We start from the raw sequence: 11,102 nt of genomic DNA, 5'->3' as shown, positions 1-11,102 counted from the left end.
TACATCTTCAGAGTTTTTCGCTTAATTTTTAAACATAACAGCAGAGAAGGAGTTTAAAATACTTTGATCAGAAGAAACAAAAGAAAGATAATTTTAGAGCTTTATCTTAAAAAGAGTGTTTCCACGGACAAATTTTACTTTATTTACTGCGTGAAGCTCAAATTGGGAGATGTGGATAACACTTTCTGGTGTATTCATAATGCAGTTATTCTTGTTCTAATTATATCTGTGGTGAAAGACAGAAAAAGTAGGAGGAAGCAGCATTTGTATACTCCTTTTGCTTTGAGTTTAAAAAGCAAGCAAACCTTCAAGATAATTTCATCAAGTCTATTTATTAATGCATTTCAAGTTTCAAAAAAATCATACATATCTTTGCACAATACTTTATTTTTTGCAATTTTAGTAAAAATTTCCAAAGTGAACAAAAAAAAAAGATACTGTATAAAACACAGTGGACATTAAATTGACAGTAGTATTAGATCTCGTCTGTCTTGATCTTTTGTTTTACCACATTTTGACTTGCAGTGGAGAGTTCAGTGCACATCTCTTTTCAGAAAACATTTAACTTAGACTCAAAATAAAATAGGGCAGCATGTATCTGCTGAAACCCCACCACAGGATAACACTACGAGCAAAAAATTTACATGTCCCAAAGGTTATCACACTCAAGAAGTTACTAAGAACTCTTGCTGAAAAAAAGTCACCATTTTAGAAATGCAAACCCACTTCCAGTCTTTGCACAGTCTGAAAACAAATGTATTTAAAATGATTTAAAAGCAACTACATACATTTCTAACTTATTAAGACTGTTTGGAATTATTTATAGTCTATGGGGTTTCATGTACAAAATTTGTCTCTAAACCATGTACAAAAAGCTGTATTTTGAAAAAAGTCACCACATACTGTACAAGTTTACAAGGAAGAGATCCCATTATATTCTGTAATATTTTTGGCCTTGCTGGCTTGCGTCACATTATGAGAATGATTGTGTAAACTTTATACTCTTAAAAAAAAACAAAACCAAAAAAGAAAGCCTGTCCAACCCTTAATAAATTTTCTCCTAAGCAAAGCCAGGAAAATTATAGCCATTTGCCTCTAATTAGCTTGCAGCTTTTGGAAAACAAGCAATAAATATGTCACAAGCGTAAACTTTTGTAATGCCCCTTTCGTTTCTGCATAGCAGTAAGCATGTTAAGACATTAAATGCTTTTGTTTTCTGTTTTAAAAAAATGCCAATTATTTACATTCGTACTAAAAACTTTGGAATGGGACATTGTGCTGTTTGAACTTCACTACTGTTATAAAATATTTAAGGGAAAATCAGTTGGCCTAACTATAATTTTAAGTCAGCTACAGTAGCTGGAATATTACTGTATTTCAGTGGTTATTCATTAACAGTATCATGCTGGAAAGTTATCTAAATATTTGATAAATTAAAAAATAGAAACTACAGCTTTTCATCCTTCCCATTTCTTCAGAATCATGAACGTAATTACCACACTACGAATATCTGAACCCAAATAAACCGGTTGCAGTCCTTAAAAGAAGTTGTATAACAGGCATATTTCTCTACTAAAGCATGGAAATATTTCATCCAAATCTTCATTATTTAACAGAATAATCAGACAAAAATTAAAAATACTTATGCTGAACTACAAGAAATCGGACATTTATATAAAATGTAATTTTGAAACATTCTGGCATATGCGAAGTTTGCACAACACCTGTTGCATGTACTCCCAAAAGAGCATTCAAACTTGTGTGCTATGTTTTAGCAGCTGTTTGATAAAAGATGAAATGAGTACTTGAACCAACTCTGATCCAAATAAAAAGTTTAAATTGATTCAAAACTGCTGTGTAAAGCATTACAGAATCCTTGACCATTATACACCTCCATCCTCTGTTATCCTGAGTAAGTCAATTAAACAATAATTTCTTCATTAATAGCGGAAAAGTTTTATAATACAAAGAAACATCCATATTGCAATTCTTTTGTTTACAATTGCACACAGAAGTACGGGTGTACATTAGAAATACAAGTCTGCATATAACAATTTATATACACTGGCAGGTTACGTCTCCAATGTTGAGGTGGCCTAGCTTCCTACCCTTAATTGGCAGTTGAAAAATATATACATATATATTTTCAATTTGTGAATAAAAGTCTTACAAGAACCATGTTTGCCTGCAAGTGAAGAAAATGCAGCAATGAAGAGCAGAAAAGGGGAAAAAAAACCATGATAATCTAAGACGTTTGTGCCATTAGGTTAAAAATTTCTGTAAGAAAAATCACTTCTCTCTCTGGAAGGTCCAATAATTAAAAATTAAACTCCTCCACTTGTTTGAGGACATAACATCTTGCCTTTTTTCCTTCTATTTTTTGTTTGAGAGTAAGACTGGGGACAGTGACTTAATAGGTTTTCTTTGGAGTGAAGTTTTCCCATTGTAGGCACTAGGAAGAACCAAGGCAAAATCTGTAGTTAACGTCTCATGTGTCCCATCTGATAACTCTCCCGGGGCCTCTGACGTGGTGGTGGTTGAGTGGTTTGTGGTGGTCTCCTCCTCTTTAAAGTGCCTGTTGTAAACAGAGAAAAAACATGAGTTTTTAGGGAAAAAAATAAATCAAAGAATGCATTTTTAAAAGAATGACTGCCAATAAAGTGAAGTACAATTCTGATTAGACAAATTAAATATGAAAGGATATTTTCATGCTTTGTGAAAAGCACAATATTTAAAATTTCAATAAGAAAAGTTTTAACAGACAACTAGCTATGTGGTATGAACATGTAATATATTGTAAATAAACTGCTACATACAATGATTTTCTGACAGAACGGTGGTGTAGGGAGAGGGAGTAAAAGGAAGTCTATGTTAGTAATTGCAACTACCACCACTATACTTTCCACATATTCCATATGTTTATAGTCCATATTTTGACTAGGAGAATGTGAGATGTAATTTTCTCTCTGTCTACACAGTAGACCAGATTTGAGAAATAGTTCTATGGGGTTATTATGGCATGAAAAAAAGCAATATGCGTAACCTTTTAGTTTCGCAGTGCCAGACTACGAGCTATAGAACTAGCATTACGGTTTCTCAACTGTTTAAAAAGGCAAGGCATATAGTTGAGAATAAAGGCTCTACCTTCTTACCTCTCTGTAGTCTTAATCAACTTGGATGTACTTACCTGGGAGTGGTTTAGGAGGAGGCAACTTTGGATTACTGCTCGGAGTATGAACACTGCATATTTTAATGAATCCAGCCATTAACATGATCAGAGCAATTCCCATAAGCAATACTGCCCACCAGTGAGCCTAAAACACATTACAAAACAAGATTTAAAAAAAAGACAGTACATTGTTAAATTTATTTGGCTGAATTCTGTAAGGTTTCTCATACAATGAAATATACTAACAAGTTACATAAAATAAATTAGTGGCATTAATGAATTTATTTAATAATCCATTTAATCACTGTTAAGCATTTATTGCATCTAATCTGGGTGAACATAGACCCTAAACTTCCCCAACTTGAAAATAGCTTTTCTGAGCTCTAGCATTGTTGTTTCACTTAATGATTAATTCTATTGCTACTTTATTATAGTAAAAATTATAGAAGTCACAAATCTTCCGGTGCCAGCTATCTATAAAAGCCAGCACCTCCCATGGATTTGGCAGACATATTCCAAGGCAGTGAGTAAATCAATTCGCAGTCCGGAAGAAAAAGCCAAAAGAAAAAGGACAAAGTAATAAGTTGCTGTACTGCAGCTTGGGGCAATTCAGCAACTAGGTAAGAATCTGCATATTTTTCAGAGCTCTTAGCTGGCCTTTGCTTTGCACGCAGAAAGCAATGAAATCTAGCCATAAAGTAAAATTCAGGTACTACTAATGAAAAAATGACAAAACATAACAGAAGACTGCAGAAATTGATTCTTAAATGCTGTTGCAATGGAAGTAAATATATTCTAGGGAGAATACACAAAAATATAATCCATGGAAGGAAAGGGCTTTCAGGGAGAAGTCCTTGACTCTGGAATTCATTCCTCCAACACTGGCGAGGATTTATTACTTTCAGGACATACTGTAAACATTTCAGTTTATTAGAGGCTGAAGGAGAAAAAAGTGAAAATGGAGAAGATCTTTTTATGGTACCTTTGACCTGTTGAGTTCATTAAGTGTATTAATAATTCTTCGGCTATGTCTACACTGCGTACCAGTTTTCATTACAAACCAAAATGAAAAGCAAGTGGTATCCACACTGCTATGTAGCTACATGTCAGTGAAAGGCTCTGGAGAGGGGAAGCAGCAGCGAGCTGGAACCTTTCCCCAAGAATCTCACTATCAAAGCCTTCCCCCACAGCGGGGAGAAAGCTCCAGCAGCGGTGAGCTGATAGAGCCTTTCTGCACAGCTCCCCGCTGTAGGACACTCTTCCTCTGACAGGGGAAGGCTTCAGTGGTGGGACATCACCCTGCTAAAAATAGCCGTGTAGACTGGGAAGGCACTGCTTGGGCTGTAGAGAGCTGTGTATGGTATTAAAGCTGGGTAGATGCCCACAGGCAGTGCCTCACTGCCTACACAGCTATTAATACCCAGGGGGTTCCCAACTGGTGGATAACTATAGTCTTTGCTACTGCTAAAGTTGTCTAACACCTATTATAACCTTGTTTACAGTTACTTAATTTAGACAAACTGGTTGTTCAGATTGGAATTTTCCATACTTTCTCTCTGCCACACAATGGAAGCTTTTGTATGTCTGCCACTTTCAAGAAATCAGTTAGTGAAACAGGTACTTTTGCCTATGTTAAATTCTGACGTTTTAAAAACAGCTGTCACACCTCAAGGATTCAAATTAGGAATTTGTTATTCGGCAGGGAGGATGTCTGAGGTTGGAAACATGTCATTCACTGTCTCCCATGAAAGCAGACATTTAGCCAAGTTACAATATATAGAGAATTTGCATATGGGCACGACAGTTTGATCCCTACTTGTCCCTTAATTTTCTCTACAATCCAACTGCACTGCATGTGCTCCCAGGCCCCAAGCGAATCTCCTGCCTTACGTGCCTATGATAAGAACAGAGCAAGCCTTCCAGCTGAAACACAGGCTGCTTCCTGCCACCTCCCTATTCTTCTTAAAATACTTTTCAGACTAAAGGAAGGTGCACTGGACTGGGAATGGAAGACTGAGTTCTAGTCTTATCTTTCCTTGAATAATATTAATTCTGTGTACTTCACAACCTCTATTAAGCAAGCTTTCGTATCCTTAAATTTGGAGGGAAGTAAGTTTTCTGTCCATCAAAGGCAACTGAGGATCTGAGACACTGCACAGGTTTGCTTCTGACAAAACAGAATCTAGGTCTCTAATATAGCAAACCAAAATCTTATCTAGTTAATCACACTGCCTCTCAAAGAATGTGCCAAATCTACGTGCTTGGTTATGTCGTCTTATACAAGAGACAGGCAACAGTGAGCACCGTGCAAGCAAAAAGCATAAATGACAAACCACCACCACCTACAAGTTCTCTTTCAGTCCTCTGATCAAATCAAAGGCAATTCTCCACTCCCAGATCAAGGAATAGAACACAGGAATCCCAATTCCCAGCATTTCAGAGTGGCAGAGCAAAAACCACTCAAAATTGTGTGCTACAGTTGCACATGAACTTTTCTTTTTAAGAAAATTCTATAAAAACTACATTAAAAACCTTGCTACAGTTGAAAAGATAAGCATTCCAAAATTAAGAAATGCCAGATTTATTGTGCAACTTTTATTCTGCCCCCTTCCATTTTTGCTTTATGACAGTCTAATTACATAATCACACGCTATTTTCTCATAGGCCTCTAACATATTGGGAGGTGAATGGGACAAGGTTTTGTAAGCAGTGAGACTTGAAATGTGGAAAAGAGACAGCATGCAATGATGTAATTAAACTGTATAATAATGCATAGGCACAAAGGGGCAAAATTAAGGTTGCACAGGCAGCTGTTAACTTTCTGAATGCTTTAGTTTGCAATCTATAATAATTTTCATTTAGTAGTTTTTGTATGGCATATGAATGAAGCTGACAGATTTATTACATTCCATAGCTATACATATTACGTCTCCATTTGCTGCATACATTTAAAATCTGCATGCCTATTTCTATAGAAATTCATGAGATTACTTACCTAATTTGTATATGCTAATAGTAAATGTAATATTTTAATCAAACATTTCTCAGTGTTCTATATTTTGACTCATGCTTTTGATTTGGTGTAAATGGAACATTTTTGGTTCAAATGAAAGTTAAGCCATAGCAAATACACTTAAATTCATTTTTTAAGCATCTAATTCCTTTGAAGTGGGGCGTGTTTCATATTTCATCATCTATACAAAGCTTAACATATTACATGGCTGGTTAATGCAAACTATTTACCTGTGACTGGAGTTCTCCTGAAGGTAGTTTCCTGTAAAAAGTCAACTCTTTGGTCAGATCCTTGATGCACACTAGCAAGCTTCGTATATAAAGTTCAGAAACCCTTATGAGGCAGTTAAAGTTAACCACTAATGCAGTTAGGAAATAGTTATGTATTGTGTACTAGACTGTTTTAAAGACAAGATAAGGCTACCTTCACCCCCGCCAAAACACTGCTATAAACCTACACTACAGAGATATCTATGTGAAAAGCAGGGGCACAACAAATAGGGGGCCCAGGCCTGCCCCCTACTTGGCTGGCTCCGAGCAAAGACTCCAGTAGCTGCTGTCTCACCTCCTGGCCATGCCCAAGACAGCAATATTGCCACCCTTACTTCTGCGCTGCCTTCAGAGCTGGGTGGCTAGGGAACAGTGGCTGCTGGCCAGGTGCCCAGCTCTGAAGGCAGCAGCGCAGAAGCAAGGGTGGCAATACCATATCAGGCCATCCTTACTTTTGCGCTGCTGCTGCTGCCAGCTCTGCCTTCAGAGCTGGGCTCCTGGGCACCAGCCGTTGTTTTCCGGCCACCCAGCTCTGAAGGCAGCGCCGCCACTAGCAACAGCACAGAAATAAAGGTAGCAGTACCGCAACCCCCCTTACGATAACCTTACCATGCCCCCCCCCACCACTTCTTTTTGGGTCAGGACCCCTACAATTACAACACCATGAAATTTCAGATTTAAATATCTGGAATAGCGAAATTTATTATTTTTAAAACCCTATGACCGCAAAATTGACCAAAATGGACCATGAATTTGGTAGGGCCCTAAGTATGGGGCAACCCTGCAGCCTGGGACCCACTGACCATACAGGAGTAATGGGCTGGGGAACCACATCCGTGCCCAACGAGGAAGCTCCTGCCAGAATCCTGGTGCTGTGGGCTGGCAGGGAAGGCCCCAGTACTTCTCCAATGTCCTTTCCCTTGGTGGGGCAGTAGTGGGGATTGCAGCCCTAATACCAGGGCTTTCCACAGGGAGCTGGGGACCCGCAGACTGCACAATAAATCCCCCTACGCTCTCTGGGCTGTGCCCTACCCTGGCACTGGAGTCCCTGGACATCCCAGCACTTCCTTCCCTGGCTGCAGCCCCACAAAACTGCCTGCAGCTGTGTCTGCCCTGTCAGCTGTATGTGAAGGTATGCCTGCGGAGCACACTGTGGATTGTGTCCCACCATTTTCTTTGCCCCAGGACAGGCATCCTACTGGAGAAGGATCTTCCCCATGGACTCCCTCCTTAGAAAAATTCTGGCTGTGCCCCTAAAGTAGAGTGACATTAGAAAATTCCTTTTCCTCTCAAAAAAGGATATTTAGAGTTTACAGAGAACTGACTGTGTGCAAATACTAGAACAAATTTATGATGATAGTTTCTTAAAGCAAAAGGGAAGCGTTATATACCAATACTGTATCAGGTATGCATCAAGCAATGAAAATTGCATTAATAAATGACAGTGTATTTATTTATCAGTGCTTCAGTAACCACTAAATTATGGTCAAGTGAGTAAATCAGAATGAATTTCAGTAAGATTTGCATACTCAATTCTTTTAGGGTGCTTTGGAAAATCAGCTTTAATTTTTAAAGTATCAATTGTTGGTCTGAAAGAGCTGACAAAAAAACACGGAGGTCTGCTCAGTGGAGGTATTTATATTATAAATACCTAGACCTTAGGATTACAAGGGACACAGGACAGCACATCTGATTTCCTACACTTAACGCAAGCTATGCTCTACCTAGACATTTTCATTTTTTTTTCATTTTTAAATATTTCCATAATGACCTATCTTGCCAGGATGTTCTATTGTCAAATTGCTCTTACTGTTGAGGAAAAACTTCCCTTCTAAACTTAACTTTTACAGTGTTTCTGGCCAGCCTTGCAGGTATAACTCTCCCTGTTTGTTTTTGAGTATAACTATCATAAGAACGGCCCTACTGGGTCAGACCAAGGATCCATCTAGCCCAGTATCCTGTCTTCCGACAGTGGCCAGTGCCAGGTGCCTCAGAGGAAATGAACAGAACAAGTAATCATCAAGTGATCCATCCCGTCACCCATTCCCAGCTTCTGGCAAACAGAGGCTAGGGACACCATTCCTGCGCATCCTGGCTAATAGCCACCGATGGACCCAGCCTCCATGAATTTATCTAGTTCTTTTTTGAACCCTGTTATGGTCTTATGGTATCAACCCCCACTTAATTTCTTTAAGCTATGCATGAGCCTCAATTTTTTCTTTACATAGCATATTTTTCTTCAGTTGCTCTTTGTATTCAGCATTATTGTGATCACACACAATTAGGTCTATAAAGGAAACCTTACGTAAAAAAATAAGTTTCAAGAGGACTAAAACCAAAATTGACTAGTAAATGTACACAAAAATACTATGGAAACAGAAACAGATCAATAATATTACAAAGGTAATCTAGGTACAAGCTTCAGCTGGTACAGAAGACTTGCCCACCTTCCCCATAGGTAAGGCCACCAGGAGCACAATGAGCCTGTGCTCAAGTCCCTCCATTGGCATGAGAAGCTGACCCAGAGCCAGTTTAAATCTTTGGTCCTGATCTTCAAAACATTTAATTAAGTCCTAGCTACAACAGAGACTGAATTTTAACCTCTGAACCACAGAAGTAGCGGTGCTCTTCTGGGACAATGCAGATCATGAAGTCCAGGATGAAAAGCAGGATTGCTAGTAACAAAGATTTAGATTTTCAATCTAAAGGCGTATGGCTACAGAACAAGCTTCCAGAGCAAACTGAGCACATCCTGACTGTGTCTTTAGGAAACACTGCAAGTCCTTCCCCTTCAGAGAAGACTTTCCTTTACAAGAACAACACTAACATTAATACCCCCTTCTACTCATAAAAACCCAATCAAAATCAGAAGTTACCCCCAAACAAATCTAAAATTAATAAAATATAAAAAACAAACAGAGCTTTTACTCTGAAGAGAGAGTAGTGCCAGAGACTCAAAGTCCACCAAGGATTTTGATATTGCTATCAGTTTTATGAAGAAGGCATTCAGATTCCTCAGTGATGGGTAGCAGTATAAAACCCTAAAAACAGACAATCGACTTTGATTCTTAAATATACAGTATAAGAACACCGTGGAAGTGTATAGGCTCACATTCAGACACCTATTTAAACATGCCAAACAAAGGACAATGCTGGTATAGTGAAAATAAACAGCTAATATTTGGCCTCAGAGTGGAGATGAATCCACTTAGCACCATATGCATCTAATAAATGTCTGGACAAAATATACTGTTGAACAGACATTTAAAAACTATGTTGACGGTACAGAGTTATGATTATGTATAGTTCATTTATGAAGTTCTCACAGATATTTTTGAAATAAATGGATGGTAATGACAGATATGTTGGTTAAGATGTACAGTGAAAAATCTGGTACCATAGACATGTAATGAATGAACTGTACAGACAAACTATAGAGGTACCTAATACAAAGGTGAACACACGAGTCCAACATGGAAAGTCACCAATGTTTCCTTGCAGCTCTATCTGCTGGATACTTTATTGGAAGAGTATAGTCCCTTTAGGATAAGGGATCAAAAGATATGCAAATAGCTACTATGCCCTGATGTTCTGAGGAACTGAGCATCTACATAGGAGGACAAAAGATTTAAGAGCTGGAAAAAAATGTCAGATTTTTAAAAAATTAAGGTGACCACTCAGTAAAATGAAGAGATATTAGTATGGTTAGAAGGAATAGCGTACTACACGTACCATAAGCCACTTTCTTCAATTGTCTCCAAAGGATATTGAACTTTACCTGCTAAACTTGCTAGTTGGATTATAAGCATGAAGAAGCCAACCAAAGAGTAAGGATTGAGAATGTACTTGAAGGGTATGTCTACACTGCAGTACAACACCTGCGGCTGGCCTGTGTCAGCTGACTTGGGCTCATGGGGCTAGTGCTGTGGGACTATAAAATTGCAGTGTAGACAATCAGGCTCTGGGACCCTAGGCAACCCAGCCTGTGCCCAAGTGTCTACACTACAATTTTATATCCCAGCACCCCGAGCACAGTGTCATAGGTCAGCTGTGGGAGTTTTAGAGCAGTGCAGACATACCTTAAGAGAACACTGAAATACTGCATATACAGTCATGTTTATCATTAGTCACAAACATTGAATATATTCAATCCATTTTACAGGAATCTTTCATGCTTATGTTTTCAAACCATTAAGATACTTACCACAATCCATTCTGCAATATTTTCATACAGCTCTGGATTAAAAATTGCTTTCTTTAGTCTGGCTAGAGGACCATCAGCATCTACTAACCGACATCTCATGAATACATCACAATAGCCTTTAAAATCATTGCAGGGGGATCCAGGTTGAAGCGTAATGGTTTTGAGACTGAAATACTGCTCCCACTGACTAGATCCCGTACTTGCACAAGTCATTGGATCCACTGAAAAAAGTGAATATAATTGAAGACTGGATTTTATTTCAAGACAAGTTTAAAACAAAATACCTTGCATATGCATGAATGCGTAAAAGGATATCCAACCCACTACTAAAAATGTACTCTTACCCTATTTAAAAACTTATCAGGAAGTGGTAATGTAATTGTTTTTCATGAAGGTACTATTAACTTGAAAAACAAAAATATTTATGACTTATCAATGACCTATCAA

The 11,102-nt window shown here is 38.1% G+C and overlaps 1 protein-coding gene across 1 annotated transcript in view; it reads right to left on the bottom strand.

The window, feature by feature from the left end:
- Nucleotides 1–340: 340 nt before the first annotated feature.
- The window catches only part of ADAM10 (ADAM metallopeptidase domain 10), a 126,848-nt gene continuing 116,086 nt past the window's right edge, over nucleotides 341–11,102 (bottom strand). The window contains exons 14-16 of the mRNA XM_084640429.1: nucleotides 10,656–10,876; nucleotides 3,188–3,314; nucleotides 341–2,575 (exon numbers count right to left, since the gene is read on the bottom strand). Of these exons, the coding sequence (XP_084496555.1) occupies nucleotides 2,481–2,575; nucleotides 3,188–3,314; nucleotides 10,656–10,876 (443 nt within the window). The 3' untranslated portion in view covers nucleotides 341–2,480. The remainder of the gene's footprint in view (nucleotides 2,576–3,187; nucleotides 3,315–10,655; nucleotides 10,877–11,102) is intronic.

The sequence above is a fragment of the Lepidochelys olivacea genome (assembly GCF_965140295.1).
Source record: "Lepidochelys olivacea isolate rLepOli2 genome assembly, chromosome: 10".
NCBI classification, from domain to species: Eukaryota; Metazoa; Chordata; order Testudines; family Cheloniidae; genus Lepidochelys; species Lepidochelys olivacea.
This window is presented reverse-complemented; position numbering and strand designations above follow the sequence as displayed.